The 18,501-nt window shown below is 41.0% G+C and overlaps 1 protein-coding gene across 5 annotated transcripts in view; it reads right to left on the reverse strand.

The window, feature by feature from the left end:
- Nucleotides 1-15,999: 15,999 nt before the first annotated feature.
- Nucleotides 16,000-18,501, reverse strand: part of EML1 (EMAP like 1) — a 133,374-nt gene continuing 130,872 nt past the window's right edge. For all 5 annotated transcript variants that reach the window (XM_081859869.1, XM_081859867.1, XM_081859870.1 and 2 more), the window contains one exon: nt 16,000-18,255. In XM_081859869.1, coding sequence (XP_081715995.1) covers nt 18,130-18,255 — 126 coding nt within the window. In that variant the 3' untranslated portion in view covers nt 16,000-18,129. The remainder of the gene's footprint in view (nt 18,256-18,501) is intronic.

The raw sequence follows: 18,501 nt of genomic DNA on the forward strand, positions 1-18,501 counted from the left end.
GTCCTGAATGGGGTAACTGTGCCCCTGAAGGACCAGGTGCGCAGCCTGGGAGTCATTTTGGACTCACAGCTGTCCATGGAAGCACAGGTCAAATCTGTGTCCAGGGCAGCTGTTTACCAGCTCCATCTGGTACGTAGGCTGAGACCCTATCTGCCTGCGGACTGTCTCGCCAGAGTGGTGCATGCTCTGGTTATCTCCCGCTTGGACTACTGCAATGCACTCTACGTGGGGCTACCTTTGAAGGTGACTCGGAAACTACAACTAATCCAGAATGCGGCAGCTAGACTGGTGACTGGGAGCGGCCGCCAAGACCATATAACACCGGTCTTGAAAGACCTACATTGGCTCCCAGTATGTTTCCGAGCACAATTCAAAGTGTTGGTGCTGACCTTTAAAGCCCTAAACGGCCTCAGTCCAGTATACCTGAAGGAGCGTCTCCACCCCCATCATTCTGCCCGGACGCTGAGGTCCAGCGCCGAGGGCCTTCTGGCGGTTCCCTCATTGCGAGAAGCAAAGCTACAGGGAACCAGGCAGAGGGCCTTATCGGTAGTGGCGCCCGCCCTGTGGAACGCCCTCCCATCAGATGTCAAAGTGATAAACAACTACCTGACATTCAGAAGACATCTTAAGGCAGCCCTGTTCAGGGAAGTTTTTAACGTGTGATATTTTACTGTATTTTTGGTTTTTATGGAAGCCACCCAGAGTGGCTGGGGAGCCCCGGCCAGATGGGCCGGGTATAAATAATAAAAAATTATTATTATTATTATTATTATTATTCCCTTCTTCATTCATCCATCGTCCATTCATTCTTCTCCATTGACTATCATTCTCTCTGGACTTGCGGGGGGGGGCACTGCATGTGGCTCCTGGGTCATGGATCAGCCACACCTGTCACCTAAACACGCTTATCTCAAAAGGGAGGAGATATTTTGGGAAGGAGGATTGTGGCTGAGATGCCAAAATTGAAAATGTTAGAGGGGTTTTTTCCTCTGGTGGCAGATGACAGAAGCTATGACACCACGAAGCCGGTGTAAAACCAAATTAAATAAAAGGTTTTATTACAAAACAACAAACAGCAAAGCTTGTGGGTGTTTTTTCTTGCGGGCAAATCCAAACTGCAACTTTTCCTGCTTTTGTAGTCATGACCAGCTGTGCCCAATCTGCCCAAAGCTCACAGAAACAGTTCTTCAAGGTACAAACAGCTTTACTGTTTCTTTGCAGAATGACTCCCAACAAAAAAAGCCTGATAATGTAAGCAGTGGCCCCTGTGGCACTGAACAGAGGCAGATTTAGGTGACTGTGACCATTTTGGTCGCAAAGGTGATAAATTTTGGTGTCACACAGGGCACTGCTGAAATTTGAGACCCCAAGGTCATGGGCCAGGAGTTGGCTTCACCTGCTGAGTAGCAGCCTGAAGGAGCAGAAGGCGAAATGACACTCCACCTGCTGCTGATCAGCCTTCTTGCTCCTGATGAGAACCAGTTGGCTCCAGCTTTCTTAAGCAGGGTTTCCTGCCTCGGTCGGTTGCTGGAAACAACATTCATTGCTCCTGACCAGATCTCACTGCTTCTTGCTTCTTATGACCTTGGACCCTCGGCTTTCTTGACCCCCCCCCAGATTGTCTGACTACGTGAACTGAGATACTCATGACCTTAGGACTGGACTGGACCTTGTGTACAGACTCTGCCACCAGGCAAGTACCCTCCTTGAGACTTGGCTGGTTGGCTGGCTTCTCCCTCCGCTGAGCTCTGCCTTGGCTAGCAGCACAGGACTATGACACAAGGTCTGCCACTGCATTGAGCAATGCAATTCCAGTTGCCTTGAGTGGTGGTGATTGAGAACTTGGTAGTTCCACTGCATTGTCTTCTCAGACTCCGCAAAGTCTCAGACAGTGGTCCTCCCTTTCCCTGTTTTAAACTAGGAGTGGATAGCCTGTAGCCCTGCAGATGTTCCTGGACTCCAGCTCCCATGACAGGCCATGCTGGCTGGGGCTGATGGGAGCTGGAGGAGCTGGACAACATCGGGAGGGACATAGGTTAGCCATTGCCATCTTAAGGTGAAAATACTAGACGCTGGACTTGGAGTCTTATTGCAACGTCAGCTGAAGACATTTTGCTGCCTGAGGCAGAGGAACAAATTTCCACCTCCCACTACCAAGCCCGAGCCCAAATTCACCACTCGCGCATTAGACAAGCACACACCACCTCATGCAATAGGTCGCTTTTGCTACCCAAGGACAGCCAATTTATTTTGGCACCCGGGGCAGAGAATCCCACAAGTGCCTCTTCCTTGCAGTGAAAATGCCACCGTAGGGAACGATGTCATCTTGTATTAGCATGAATTTACGACTGGCCTTATATTCCTATTGGCTCTTAGCCATAATAGTTAAATGGGACTTAGCTGTGCAGATACAGAGGACAAACAGCAACTGTACTTATCACCTTCATGCCCTGCTCTTGAGTACCAAAAGGCTTCGCGACAGCCATTTTTTGGAAAGGGAATGCAAGACTCAATGGACCATAGTCTGAGCCAGCAAGGCAATTCTCTTGTCCCCATTGTGTAAGTGTGGTGGTAAGAGGACATGACAAAATGCGCCAGTGGAGCATCACAACCTACTTGCCACATTGATAAGTCCTTCTTTTGCTTTGTCAATGCTCAGCGGAGGTAGTCAGTAGGTGCATTAGTTGGGCACTTCTTCCCTCTTCGGCAAATCAACTCAGGATTTACAAGTGCATACCACTATGAGCTGGCGTTAGATATCGTTTCCACCATCACTTGCCCCAGGATGAAGTTACAGCATCATCCATAGGCTATGTACAAGGTCAGTCTTTGCATGCATAAAAAATTGATCGATCATAATACATATATGCCAATGCATTGAAGTCATCCCATGTTTGTGGAGTTTCAGCCAAAAGGAGGAAATCAATGTCGTGCTCTTCTGGTCGTTTTACCTGAAGGATACCTGAAGGAGCATCTCCACCCCCATCGTTCTCCTGGACACTGAGGTCCAGCTCCAAGGGCCTTCCGGCAGTTCCCTCACTGCGAGAAGCCAAGTTACAGGGAACCAGGCAGAGGGCCTTCTCGGTAATGGCACCCGCCCTGTGGAACACCCTCCCACCAGATGTCAAAGAGAACAACAACTACCAGAACAACTGCAGGCAGCCCTGTTTAGGGAAGCTTTTAATATTTAACAGATCACTGTATTTGAATATTTTGTTGGAAGCAGACCAGAGTCGCTGGGGAAACCCAGCCAGATGGGCAGGGTATAAATTATTATTATTATTATTATTATTATTATTATTATTATTATTATTATTATTATTTTATTATATTTATTATATTTATATTTATTATTTCATTAGTGCAAGCATTTTAGCTAGACAGATGGAATTATCCTCCTCTCCTTCCATGTGCAACACTACTGCTGATGGGACTTGTTAGTTTAATCCTGTCCATAATTTGCCACCTTTGGAAATATCTGGATCGGAGAACTGACAGCTCCCCAAATGGGAAGGGAACCCTAATTTTTCTCTATGGGTTTTCTTTATATTGAGATCCCTATTTTAGGCACCTCACCCCTGCTGGCCAATGGCTGCCTCCATTTCTGAATTAGAATTATGCTTGGGGGAGCATCAAACTATTTGGGTGAGCATGGAACAACATCCATCAGCGGAACTTAACCATTTCCAACTGAACAAGCAAACTGGCAGGTTTGCTATTTAGATTCTCTACATCTTCCAAGTAACATAGATTGTAATAATGGTTGTCTGTGCAAAAGGGCAGAACTGCAAAATATGAGAGGAGAGGCAGCGGCATGGAAATGGGGGGTGAAGATGAAAGCAGGGGTCCAAAAGGGGTCAAGGGATGGGTGGGTGTGTGGCGGCTTCATAATTGGTCAAAAGGTGAAAAGAGTGCTTAATAGTTACAGTGTACGGAAGGAGGAAGGTGCAGAATACCGGGGGGTGGGGGGTGTCTCCATGCAAGGGGGAATCACAAAAAGGAGGGGGGAGGCATGCATATGCGATTGAAGGTGAAAATGGGTACAAAGTGACATTGCAGAAAAATGGCTTCAGAAATGTAGTTGGAAAAAAGAAAAGGGAAGCTCAATAGTTGCATAGGGTGAAATAGGGAAGTGTTGTTGTTTAGTCGTTTAGTCGTGTCCGACGCTTCGTGACCCCATGGACCAGAGCACGCCAGGCACTCCTGTCTTCCACTGCCTCCCACAGTTTGGTCAAACTCATGTTAGTAGCTTCGAGAACACTATCCAACCATCTCGTCCTCTGCCGTCCCCTTCTCCTTGTGCCCTCAATCTTTCCTAACATCACGGTCTTTTCCAGGGAGTTTTCTCTTCTCATGAGGTGGCCAAAGTATTGGAGCATCAGCTTCACGATCTGTCCTTCCAGTGAGCACTCAGGGCTGATTTCTTTCAAAATGGATCGGTTTGATCTTCTTGCAGTCCATGGGACTCTCAAGATCCAGCACCATAATTCAAAAGCATCAATTTTTCAGCGATCAGCCTTCTTTATGGTCCAGCTCTCACTTCCATACATCACTACTGGGAAAACCATGGCTTTAACTATACAGACCTTTGTTGGCAAGGTGATGTCTCTGCTTTTTAAGATGCTGTCTAGGGAAGTACTAGTGGTTTAATGATGGCAAGTGGGGTGAGGAGCACAGCCCCTAGTATTCAAATGTTTGTTCGATTTAAATAAGCACGTACGTTGCGTGAATTCCTTTTATTCACTTTGGCGCACCATATTTTGTGAACGTCTTTCTTGCACGCCTCCTGGAACCTTTTGTTGAAGGGTGGTTAATATTTTTCAATAAATACATCCAAATAAAATAAGTATCGGCAGGAGTATGACACCAGTCATTGTCTGGTTGGGAAACTTCAAATAGCCCTGTGGCAACTTAAAAGACCAGCGAGTTTATTATAGCATTAACTTTTGTGGAGTAGAGTGTTTGGGGCATACTTTGCTCATACACACAGGTTCAGTGTGGAGCCAGTGTGGTGTAGTGGTTGAGAGTGGTAGACTCGTAATCTGGTGAACCGGGTTCGCGTCTCCACTCCTCCACATGCAGCTGCTGGGTGACCTTGGGCTAGTCACACTTCTCTAAAGTCTCTCAGCCCCACTCACCTCACAGAGTGTTTGTTGTGGGGGAGGAAGGGAAAAGAGAATGTTAGCCGCTTTGAGACTCCTTCAGGTAGTGATAAAGCGGGATGTCAAATCCAAACTCTTCTTCTTCTTCTTCTTCAGAGTTTCATGAGAGATGCTCTTCTGAGAAAACTTACTTGGACCAAAAGCATGTTTTTGAAAGCAATCCTGCAGCTCCTTTAGAAAAGAGATTGGTCCTGCACATTCTAATCTAGAGAGAATAAAATCCTTGCCAAGACTCAACAAGAGTTAGTGCCTATCTTTGCTGCTAGGTCACCCTATGCAGGAATCTGCATAGCCACCAGCCAACTTCCAGTCTGCAAGGTCATTCGGCCAATTTTGACGTTGTTCCAAAGCTTCTGGAATGTTTCCTCAGGACTGAACGTATGCATGCTGTTACTGCTATTTCTTTCAGAAGGTGAAATGTTAATGGCTTTTCTACTTACACATGCATGTCGACTGTCCAGTAGACAAGTTGCCATTACGAAGGAACTCAGGAAACTGCCTTATACCAAGCCAAATCATTCTGCTGGCCTATCCACCTCAGCACCCACGGTGTCTCCCAGGGATCAAACCTTCCTTGAAGATATTTAAGCAGAGGTTGGATGGCCATCTGTCATGGGTGCTTTAACTGATGAAGGTGCGAGGTTTACGGCGTGTTATAATTTAATGAAATTTAATGAAAATGATGTACCGGTGGTATATCACTCCGGTTAAAGTAGCAAAAATGTATAGAGTGAGTAGCAAAGCTTGTTAGAAGTGTAAATTAAAAGATGGTGAATTTTTTCACATGTGGTAAAAAAATGAAAAAATTCTGGGACATGATTTATAACGAAATGAAAAAACTTTTAAAATACATTCCCCCCCAAAAAACAGAGGCTTTTTTGCTAGGGATAATAGGGATGAATTAAGAAAAGAGGACCATAAATTATTTATGTACGCCACGACCGCCGCTAGGATCCTAGTGGCTCAAAAATGGAAAACCCAGGAGATCCCAACTTTAATGGAGTGGCAGACGAAAATGTTTGAATACGTAGAATTGTCAAAAATGACCTATAAGATTCAGAACCAAAAAGTAACAAAGTTCGAATAGGAGTGGAGTAAATTTGTTGAGTACCTACGAAATAATTGTAGAAGCTTAAAGACTGTAGCAGGGTTAATATAAATCTTGTGACGTGGACAGAGTGTAAGTAAGAATCTGTAAGAGAGGATGTTAATTGTGAAAGCCGATGTAGGGAAGGAAGGAAGTCCGGGCGCGATAATGTGCATGGTAAATAAGAAGACATAAAAATGTTGAATGTAAGAGTATATGTTTTATTTATCTTTGTTTTGGAAAATCAATTAACTGACATTCCAGTATTCCAGGGGGGTAAACCGAGACGACACTCAGGCTCCCTTCCAATGCTACAGTTCTATGGTTCTATGAACCTTGGGCCTTCTGCATGCCAACCAAATTCTCCACCATTGAGTTATGGCCCTTTCCCTTAAAAAAGCCAAACAGATACAGGCTACCCTCATCAGTAAGGGTGAAACTAATCCTAAAAGGAAGGATAGGATGGGAAGCCACATAACGCAATACAGAACCAACTTACGAGTGAGGGAAGATTCTCTTCACTGTTAAAGACTTCACACTTGAAGGCAATGGCTACTTCCAATGGAATATGGATTTCCCAACAATTATATTTCTTGTCGGGTATATGCAACCATGTTGTACATGATCCCACCCCCCTGTTATTTCCGATTCCTAACTTCAGGGTGGAGGGGTTGTTGGGCTAGCTTGCTTGAATGATGGGCACTGCCAACCCTTTGTCGATTTTCTCGATCCAAAGAGAAGCATTTGCATTTGTCCACATTCTGGGATAGGGGGATCTGAAGTGGGTAAACAGTGAGTGGTGAAAAAGCAAACCAGGCTCTGGGCTTATCCACTTTTCCTATGTGCTTTCCAGGCATGGTCCGTGCTTTAAAGCTCCTTATCCAAGCAATGTGGTTTTTGCTTCGGAGATTTCCCCACGAAAACCCACTCTTTAAAGCTGAATCGGAACAATCGACAATCTGCGGAAAACCTGAATTGCTGTTTGCTCCGATTGAGTGCTATGATAATAATAAAAATAATTTATTATTTCTATCCTGCCTGTCTGGCTGGGTTTTCCCAACCACTTTGAGCAGCTTTCAACAAAACCTGAAAAACAGAATAAAACTTCGAACATTAAAAACTTCCCTAAAATGGGCTGCCTTCAGATGTCTTCTAAAAGTCAGGTAGTTGTCTATTTCCTTGACATCTGATGGGAGGGCGCTGCCACCGAGAAGGCCCTCTGCCTGGTTCCCTGCAACCTCTTGCAGTGAGGGAACTGCAAGAAGGCCCTTGGCGTTGGATCTCAGCGTCCGGGCAGAACGATGGGGGTGGAGACACTCCTTCAGGTATACTGGGCCGAGGCCGTCTAGGGCCTTAAAGGTCAGAACCAACACTTTGAATTGTGCTCGGAAACGTACTGGGAGCCAATGTAGGTCTTTCAGGACCAGTGTTATATGGTCTCGGCAGCCACTCCCAGTCACCAGTCTTGCTGCCGCATTCTGGATTAGCTGAAGAGTGGGTTTCCGTGGGGAAAACTCCACGACAAAAATATTGTGCTTGGATACAGAGCTTTAAGGAACAGACCTGTGCCCTCTTTGCTGCATGCTTGAGCACTATTACTCCTCCTCTGGAAATGGTTTAATTCTTTTTTTTATATAAAAAGGTTGTTAAAATAATACAGAAATATGCCAGTAATGCCTAATTGGTCCAATATAATACTGGAATACAGAAGCTGGGAGGAAACAGAGAAATTCATCTTTTTAATCTTTCTTTTAAAAAAAATCAAATCAAAACTTGGAACATTAAAAGTTTCCACCTGGCAGTTCACTAGGCACAGTGCCAAGACTACCACTGCCCTCAGGATCACTCTCTCGAGTCTGGATATTGGGGAGGGGGCTTTCAGTCCTGGGAGGAAAGTCACTGCACTTTTATTCATTTAAATGATTGTACCTCACTTTTGCCTTATAAAAAGAGAGACTCAAGTTGGAAGCAAAACATTAATGCAAAAGAAATACAGTGGTACCTCTGGTTATGAGCTTAATTTGTTCCGGAGGTCCGTTCTTAACCTGAAACTGTTCTTAACCTGAGACACCCCTTTAGCTAATGGGGCCTCCTGCTGCCGCAGCGCCACTGGCACGCAATTTCTGTTCTCATCCTGAGGTAAAGTTCTTAACCTGAGGTACTACTTCCAGGTTAGCAGAGTCTGAAGTGTTTGTAACCCGAGGTACCACTGTATAACAAACAAAACCATACACACTAAAGGAAAAGACCAGTGCCATCTGATAATAACTAGGTTACCTGGTCTCAAAGGTTGTCTGAAGATCCAGGTTCTTTTAATGGCGCCAAGTTGGAGATATTTTTTGAGTGCCCATTTGGTGGTGTTGCCTGCACTCTCCAACTCCTGACTGAGATTTGCCTAGATACTCTGTAACTACCGTTTAGAAGCCAAGGGAAAATGTAGTATCAAAAGGCTTTTTAAAAAATAAAATAAAAAAATTATTAAGAGTTTAAAGATTACAAAAAGAAAGAAAAAGAATTAAACATGACAATATAATAAAATACAAAAAACAAAAACAAAAACACTACATGAAACATTGAGTTAACAAAACAAAACAAAAACAATTAAAAACACTTCCAATATTTTCAATCTTAACTTTCATTCACTTGTTTCATTGACTTCCTCATGCCTCCCTTTTTGTTTTTTGTTTTTTTATAATATTTTTATTAAGTTTATGAAGTACAGAAAAAAGAAATAAAGACATAGATAGAAAAATACAGTAGAGAAATTACAAATTTCCATAATCCTTTTTTCCAACACATCTATTGGACTTCCCCACATCCTCCAAACCCTGCATTCTCTGTAATACAAAATATCAGCAATTTGTTAACTTATTTCCAAACTTATTGTATCTTTCATTTTATCATGTTGCCTAATTTCAAAACTATTGTAACCCAACTCTTATATGTTTTAACTTAAACATAATAAAGTTATTTCATTATTCCACCTTTAACTTCTTGTACCTTAATTTCCATTTCATTAATTTGCCAATGCTGAAGCAAGAATTCCTAAAAAGAGCATTTTTTAACATTCATACAACTTGTAATGTTTTTTCAAATAGTCTTTAAATTTTTCCCAGTCCTCCTCGATTGTTTCTTCTCCGAAGTCTCGGATTCTGCCAGTCATTTCAGCCAGTTCCATATAGTCCATCAACTGCGTCTGCCATTCCTCCAGCGTGGGTAAATCTTGTGTCTTCCAATGCTTAGCAATCAGGATCCTTGCTGCTGTGGTAGCATACATAAAAAAAGTTCTATCTTTCTTAGGTACTCTCTGGTCCACAATGCCCAGAAGAAAGGCCTCCGGTTTCTTAGGTAAGGTATATCTAAGTACCTTTTTTAGTTCATTATGAATCATCTCCCAAAAGGCCTTCACTTTCGGGCAAGTCCACCAGAGGTGAAAGAATGTCCCTTCCGCCTCTTTACATTTCCAACATTTGTTATCAGACAGGTGATATATCTTAGCAAAGTTTGACTGGGGTCATGTACCACCGGTATATCATTTTCATAATATTTTCCTTCAAGGCACTACATGCCGTAAATTTCATTCCGGTGTTCCATAACCTTTCCCAGTCTTCAAACATAATGTTGTGCCCCAAGTCCTGTGCCCATTTTATCATGGCGGATTTGACTGTCTCGTCCTGTGTATTCCATTTAAGCAGCAAATTATACATTCTCGAAAGTAATTTATTTTTTGGCTCTAACAGTTCTGTCTCTAGTTTCGATTTTTCCACCTGGAATCCAACCTTTTTATCCACTTTAAAAACCTCCTGGATTTGAGCATAATGCAACCAATCTCGCACCTTGTTTTTCAATTTTTCCAAGCTCAGCAGCCTCCACCCTACTTGTCTTTTCAAAGGCCTAACTTCCCCTTTAATCTCATCAACTTTTCGGTTTGCCTGCTCTGCTTTTTGATTGGCTTCCACAGCTAATTTATAATTTTCAGCCGTAGCTCCTTGCAAATTGTCAATTGCCTGAGTATGCTGGGAAACCTGCTCAGTTAATTTACCAATAGAGGATGTGGCTTGGTCAATTTTTGTTGATTGATTGTCCACCTTTTGATTTAAAATTGCCAGTTGCTCCAGAATTTGTTTCAGGACTGATTCAGATCCTCCAGTTGCCATATCTTCTGTAGCAGGCTGCTCAATTTCCACCTCCTGTGCTGTTAGCACAGTTGGGACAGATGATCTGCGTTGATGAGTTAAAGTTGTTTGAACAAGTTGCACAGGCTTCTTTTCTTTTTCTTTTTCTTTAGCTTTGGCTGCTCTTGTTTTCCCTGGGCCACTCATTCCACACCTGCCTCTGTTCAAGGTCAAATTGTATTTTATTCCATGAGAAAGACAAGTTCAAAATATAAACAATTAAACCACAAGAAGTCTCAATAAAGTACAGTTCCCAGGCCTCTATGTCTCCACAATCCTCTAGGGGGAGTATTTCAAAATTTCAAGAAAGGAAAGAACTCTTTTCCGCCATTGAAGTTCCTATAATCCCGTATTAAGTCTTTGTAATTCCTGAATACAAAAGGAAGGTTCCCAAAGCTTTCTATTTCTTGATTAAAAGCCACAAGGTGTCAAGAATGGTCCCAGAAACAATGTTTAAACGTTAGTATCTCAGTCTATGTAACAGTTTGAACTTCAGCAACAGTATCAGCAGTTTGACAGTTCTCTGTTGCACTCTGGCAGCCCGACGACTAGGTTATCCCTTTTAACTCCGTATATCTCAAAAATAGGAAGAAAGTTCCAAGAATTAAGTCCACAAGCTTCACAAAAGTTTCCCTTTTAACTTCTAGAAACAAAGTCTGTCAATGCACCTTTGTTCTATTTTTACGATCCTTTTTGGGCGCTACAGCGCACTTCAGCCCTTGCTTTGATCTAGTTAGCAGGATCGGAAGACGGACTTCCTGTTACTCGCCTCCCGTTTTCAGTCCAAATCCATAAAATTAGTCCAAAATTTAGTACCCCTTACTCACGGGTATGTAGCTGTCAAATTCGATGTTTTCAAGAAGAAAGGTCAGCACTCATCGGCAGCAGCAGCGCGGCTTTGCATCCACGAAAAGAGCGATGAACTCACAGCGCCGCTCCCCCTTTCCCGTTCCGGAGCCCCTTACGGGGTTCCTTCTACGTTTCTGGGGGGGCTTTGGGCGCCCGCCGAGTCCCACGGTCACAGGCTCGCTCTGCCTGTGGTTTTTCTTGACGGGTCTCCGCTTTGCCGCAGCGGACGACCCTTTTTCGCGGAGCCCCTCTTCACAGGGTAAAGAGGACCGCCATTGCCGTTTTGCGCCGCCTCCGGAAGTCTCCCTCATGCCTCCCTTTTTGTATTCCACTTCAATTCCTTTCCATCTTCCTCTGTTTTCTGTCCTGTAATTAATCTTAACATATTCTAACCTTATTTTTCCCTTTAATACATTAACAATCTAACTGTACCTAGTTCCTTATAACATTTCTGCCAAAGCCATATAACTTCACTCCACCATTTTTCTATAGCTTATTAATTTTACAATATTTCTGTAAATAATCTTTAAATTTTTTCCAATCTTCTTCCACCAACTCTTCTCCCTGGTCTCGGATTCTGCCAGTCATTTCCGCCAATTCCATATAGTCCATCAACTTCATCTGCCATTCTTCCCGGGTGGGTAAATCTTGTGTCTTCCAATACTTCGCGATGAGTATTCTTGCTGCTGTTGTTGCATACATAAAGAAAGTTCTGTCCTTCTTTGGCACCAATTGGCCGACCATGCCCAGGAGAAAGGCCTCTGATTTCTTCAGAAAGGTATACTTAAATACCTTTTTAAATTCATTATAAATCATCTCCCAGAATGTCTTAATCCTTGGGCATGTCCACCAAAGATGAAAGAATGTACCTTCAGTCTCATTACATTTCCAACATTTATTTCCGGGCAAATGGTAAATTTTTGCAAGCTTGACTGGTGTCATGTACCACCTGTAAATCATTTTCATTAAATTCTCTCTTAGGGCATTACATGCCGTAAATTTCGTACCTGTGGTCCATAACTGTTCCCAGTCAGCCATCATTATGTTATGTCCAACATCTTGTGCCCATTTAATCATAGCAGATTTCACCGTTTCATCCTGAGTGTTCCATTTCAACAGCAAGTTATACATTCTTGACAAATTCTTAATTTTGGGATCTAACAATTCTGTTTCCAATTTTGATTTTTCCACCTGGAAGCCAACTTTTTTATCCAAGTTATATGCCTCCATTATTTGGTAATAATGAAGCCAATCTCGCACTTTGTTTTTTAATTTTTCAAAGCTCTGCAGTTTTACTCTGTCTCCATCTTGTTCCAAAATTTCCCAATATTTCGGCCATTTGGCCTCCATATTGAGTTTTTTCTGTGCCTTCGCTTCCATTGGTGACAACCATCTTGGGGTTTTATTTTCTAACAAATCCTTATATCTTATCCAAACATTAAACAATGCTTTTCTAACAATATGGTTTTTAAATGCTTTGTGTGCTTTTACCTTATCATACCACAAATATGCATGCCAACCAAATACATTGTTAAAACCTTCTAAATCCAGCACATCAGTGTTTTCAAGAAGCAGCCATTCTTTCAGCCAGCAAAAAGCAGCTGATTCATAGTAAAGTTTAAGGTCTGGCAGGGCAAATCCACCTCTTTCTTTAGCATCAGTTAATATCTTAAATTTTATTCGAGGCTTCTTGCCCTGCCAGACAAATCTGGAAATATCTCTCTGCCACTTCTTGAAACAATCTGTCTTGTCTATAATTTGCAATGTTTGAAACAAGAACAACATCCTTGGCAATACATTCATTTTTATCACAGCAATTCGACCTAACAATGATAGCTTCAAATTTGACCATATTTCTAAGTCCTTTTTCACTTCAATCCAACATTTTTCATAATTATCCTTAAACAGATTCACATTCTTGACAGTCATGTTAACCCCTAAATATTTCACTTTCTTGACCAATGTTAATCCTGTCTCCTCCTGGAACTTCTCTCTCTCATTCACAGTTAATTTTTTCTCCAAAACCTTAGTTTTCATTTTGTTTAACTTAAAACCTGCTACCTGTCCAAATTCTTGGATCAGCTCCAGTACCCTTATAGTACTAGATTCTGGCTCCTGTAAAGTCAATACTAGGTCATCAGCAAATGCTTTCAGTTTATACTGTTTAGCTCCCACTTGTATACCTTTTACCAATTGGTCCTTTCTAATCATATTTAGCAAACCTCCAGGACCGATATAAAAAGCAATGGAGAGATTGGGCAACCTTGTCATGTTCCTTTCTCAATCTTAAACTCTTCTGTAACTACATTGTTCACAATTAATTTTGCTTTTTGTTCTGAGTAAATTGCACCTATACCATTTTCAAAACCTTGACCTACCCCCATCCCCTGTAAATTCTTCTTCATAAAATTCCAAGAAATATTATCGAAAGCTTTCTCCGCGTCCACAAATATCAAAACTGCCTTAGTATTAATATTCACTTGTAGTTTTTCTAAAATGTTAATTATGTTCCTCATATTGTCAGACAGATGTCTGCCCGGGAGAAAGCCTGCTTGGTCTTTATGAATTTCTTCTACTAACACCTTTTTTAATCTTTTAGCCAAAATATCTGCAAAAATTTTATAATCCACATTAAGCAACGATATGGGGCGGTAATTCTTAAGCTGTGTCTTTTCAGTCTCTGTTTTCGGTATAAGTGTAATATAGGCTTCCTTCCACGACTCTGGTGCCCTTTTCCCTTTCAATATTTCATTACAGACTTGCTTCAATGGTTGTATTAGCCATTCTTTCAAAGATCTATAATATCTTGAAGTCAAACCATCCGGTCCTGGAGATTTACCCAATTGCATGTTCTGTATGGCCCCTTCCACTTCCTGATCCGTTATTTTATAATTCAACATTAACTTATTTTCCTGAGAGATTTTCTGTAGACCATTTATTTTCAAAAATCGATCAATGTCCATTTCTTTCTGCTTCTCCTGTGTATAGAGTTGTTTAAAATACCTCTGGAAGCACTTCCTGATCTCCACTGGATTCTGTATATTTTTTCCTTCCACTTCCAAATTCGTAATAGTATTAAGTTTTTGTCTTTTTTTCATTTGCCAGGCCAACAATTTCCCACACTTATTTGCCGATTCAAATGTCTTTTGTCTCATCTGTTTTATCTTCCATTCTATCTCTTGATTAATCAATTTCATATATTGTACTTGATATAACTTTATCTCTTTCAGGATCTCCTGTGATTTTGGTTTTGCTCTCAGTTTCTTCTCTCCTCAAAAGGCATTTTTAATGTGCCTGGTTTTAGAAAATTGCAAATGCACATTAAAAACAAACAAACATTTCTAGCATTTTTCTGAGAGTTTGTCTCTGTTTTTGTTTCCTTGGTCACACTGCAGTACTTCCTGCACTGAGCATTCACTTACGCTCATGCATTGCTGTTTTGTTTAAAAAAAAAAGCCCAAGTAATTATATGCAAACTGCTTGCAAAATTAAAGACCAAAAAATACTCTGTAATTCTGCAGCATATTTTTTATGAATATGTAAGTTATATTTACACAGTTATATTCCTGTATCCAGTACTATGTGCTGGTTACAGTAGGAAACCTGGAGTGTATATGTGTTTTGTGTGTGTGTGTGTGTGTGTGTCTGTTTAATATGTGAGAATTGTTTGTGTTTTTAGAAGAACTGGTTTTTTTTTTTTAAAAAAAAACTTGTTTATATAGCATGGGGAAAATTATGAAGAGAAGATTTGGAATTTAGAGTGTGCTATACATTAAAAGAAAATTATATGGAAATGATGTATCGCTGGCATTTAACCCCGACCAAACTAGCAAAAATGTATAGGACAAGCTCAAATGTTTGTTAGAAATGTAAGGAAAAGGAAGGGACCTTTTATCATATGTGGTGGAATTGTACAGTGATAAAGAAATTATGGGAAATGATATATTATGAATTGAAGAAAATGTTTAAAATAACCTTTGTTATAAAAAACCAGAAGCTTTTTTGTTAGGAATTGTAGGGGCAGAGATACTGAAAGAGCTGAAAAAACTTTTTATGTGTGCTACTATGGCTGCTAGAATGCTTCTTGCCCAGAGCTGGAAAGATGATACGAAACCTACCAGGGTGGATTGGCAGACAAAAATATTGGACAATGCAGAGATGGCAAGATTAACCAGCAAAACCGGAAACCAGGAGGATCAAAACTTCAATAAAGATTGGGACAAATTTATATTATATTTGAAAGACCATTGTAAACACTTGAACTCTTTAGCAGGTCTTAAATAACTCTTGCAATGATACATAGATTTTGGATACAATGGAGGACAGTAAATTGGATGGATTTATAATATGCAGTTTAAAAGGTACTTAAAGAACCCACAGAGGGAAGAAGGGAAGTCTTGACATTCTGAAGACTCTTGTGAATGGTTTTTGTTTGTTTGTTTTTTTACTATGGATGAATGTGAATGTGAACAGATTTGTAAAACCAAATAAAAATTATTCCCGCCCCCCCTAAAAAAACTTGCTTCTTGTCAAAATCAAGGATTGAACAGGAATTTGAAAATATAATCCATGATGGTAAATCTGACATCGATATTTTCAGAAAATTTTATCCCAATTTGTAATTGAAAACACAAAAGAAATGTTCTTGCTGTTGCTGTGGCATATCACAGCTTCAATGCAGAATTTAAACCATGCTGAGCCGTGCGATATAAACGAATCAGAACAATTTTTCTTGATACATGATGTTTATTGGTGTCCTGCACTTTCAGTGTAGCAGGTTGAAGATGTAATAAAAAAAGCTTCAAAGACTTATTAAATCTTCATCAAAGTAACTCTCAACAACCCGTGCTTCAGAGCTCAATTAATTCACATGTTCCTATCCTTTGTAAGAAAAAGAAAAACTTTCCTATTGAGCTTTACAGAGCCTGCTTACAACAACGCTGCTCATTTAAAGTCTTTAGATACATTCCCCAATGTAAACAATAATTTTTCAGTCTGTGTCACAATCAAAACGAATAAGGCCTTCTTAACTATTTTATGCTACCTCCTCTCTTACTTCATTGCAAAACACAATCTTATTTCATATTATAAATATTGGTCCATGCAAAACACACGGGGGGGGGGTATGGTGGAACTTATGCACTGTGGTGATGGGCACCCCCCACGTTTTGCTGTCCCAAATGGCTACATCAGAAGATGGAGCAAGCTTGCTTTCTGCTTCGCCAGAGGAAAGGACTAGAACCAACGGGTGGAAATCGCGGGAAAGCGGATTTTGGCTGATTGTTAGGAGAAATTTCCTAACAGCAAGAGTTGCTCAAGGGTGGAACTATGGCCTCAGGAGGTGGGTGGCCTCTCCTTCGCTGGAAGTATCCAAGCAAAAGGTGGACAGGCATCTCTCAGGGATGCTGTGGTCACACCCTCCATTGCAGATCCAACTCTTATGACCAGCACATGATCTGAAGTCAGGCACCCTCTGCCACACTGCAAAGGCTCCTGGGGCACACATGTCATGACCTGCACATTACTTTGTTGATAGTCCTAAAAACACTGCAGCCCCAAGAGAAGACTTGGGTTGCTTGTGCAGTCCAGCTGGTCTTCTTAGCAGTTATTTGTGTTTACTTCCCCATCTCTCCTCTGCAGGTGAGTGGTACGCTTCAAAGGATCCCTTTATATTTTTGTCTACTTGACCTTAAAATACGAATATACAATATCCATAAGCAACAGGCAAGTAAAGCTTAGAATGCTTTACTATTTCTTATGAATTGCTAATTTGTTTATTTTTTTACACGTGTATAAGGTAGTTGCATTTATGCTGATCAATATACAGATTAGGGTTCACTCTATTAATTGAATAACGGAGATGTAGCCATATTGGTTCGTTATTTTTCAATAAGGAATTGTGAACATATATGTGAGAAAAGCTTCCACCTTGAAGCTGTAATCCCTGCTGAGATATTCAAGTTAAAATTGCTCGATTTCAAAGAGAGAGAGAAAATCTTGGTACAATCTAGCAAATGCTTATTCCACTGAAACCAGTTAAGACTCAAGTCGATTACAAGTAAACCCCATTCCAGTTTTTCTATGGAAGTCAAGTCTTAAGCAACTTTTGCTAGATTGTATCCTTGAACTTTTAATATTTTGCTATGCCAGGAAAAATTGCAAGTTAATGACTATTCCAACATTCACATTATTTAAACAAGTTCTTTACTATGGGAGCCAGAAAACCCAGAAAGTACTGCTGAGTGAAACATCTGTTTCATTTCATATGACAAACTTACGCAAGTCCCATTAAAATGACTACCACGGAACAGCCACGCTGAGTGGCGTGTTCACTCTGTTTTGTTGAGCTTGGGTTAAGCTTTCCATACAAATTCTTTGCTGCTGCCATCTATGGGAATGCCATCAGTTTTCTGACTATAGATATTCTAACTACGCAGCTAGACAGCACAAAGTATAAATAATGAAACTGTGAAGCACATATATGTAATATTACAATAAGCTTTTTGTGACTATTTAATAGAAAAGTCCTGTTCATATATATTGCATAAGCATCCAAGTCAATACTTCATTTTAGACTTGTACTGCTTCATAGGTTGTACAACAAAAAGAGCAGTAATGATGTGTTGCTGCTGTTGCTGTTTTTTCTTTTTAAGTGATACTTTATGAATTACTGAAATAAGTACGGCAGCCAGCCAAGAACTTAGCTTTCCTGAGGTTTGTAAGGATTTGAAACTTAAAAATCACAGTGACTAGGCTAGACGGCAACCATTTGTTAACTCTTACATATACAGTGCGTACAGAACTTAGGTTCACAGCCAGTCCTTGGTTACACATGTATGTTCGTACAAGGTTTACTCTAAATGACTCGCCACTGCATAATACTGGTATCTTTTCCACCTGTGGAAATGAGATGAGTATCTTCATATAGAAAATCGACGTTGGTTACATGACTACTATGTCCACCATACACATGACTTGGAGCCTGGAAGACATTGTGAAAAGAGAGGGTCATTAGCAATGGAAGTGTAAACACTGACAACACAAGAAGTTACGGTAACCAATAGCTGTATGCCTGGTGACAAAGAAGTAATGTCACATTGCTTCAATCAATCAAACCACAATATGGGGGGGGGGGGAGGAGAGGAAGCTATTTGTCCTGTGTTTGTTAACTGCACTTCCCAACAAAGACACTTTGGACAACACTCATTTTGTGTGGTCTAACTGGGGG

This window comes from Podarcis erhardii, assembly GCF_964252035.2.
Source record: "Podarcis erhardii genome assembly, chromosome: 1".
In the NCBI taxonomy this organism is placed as follows: Eukaryota; Metazoa; Chordata; class Lepidosauria; order Squamata; family Lacertidae; genus Podarcis; species Podarcis erhardii.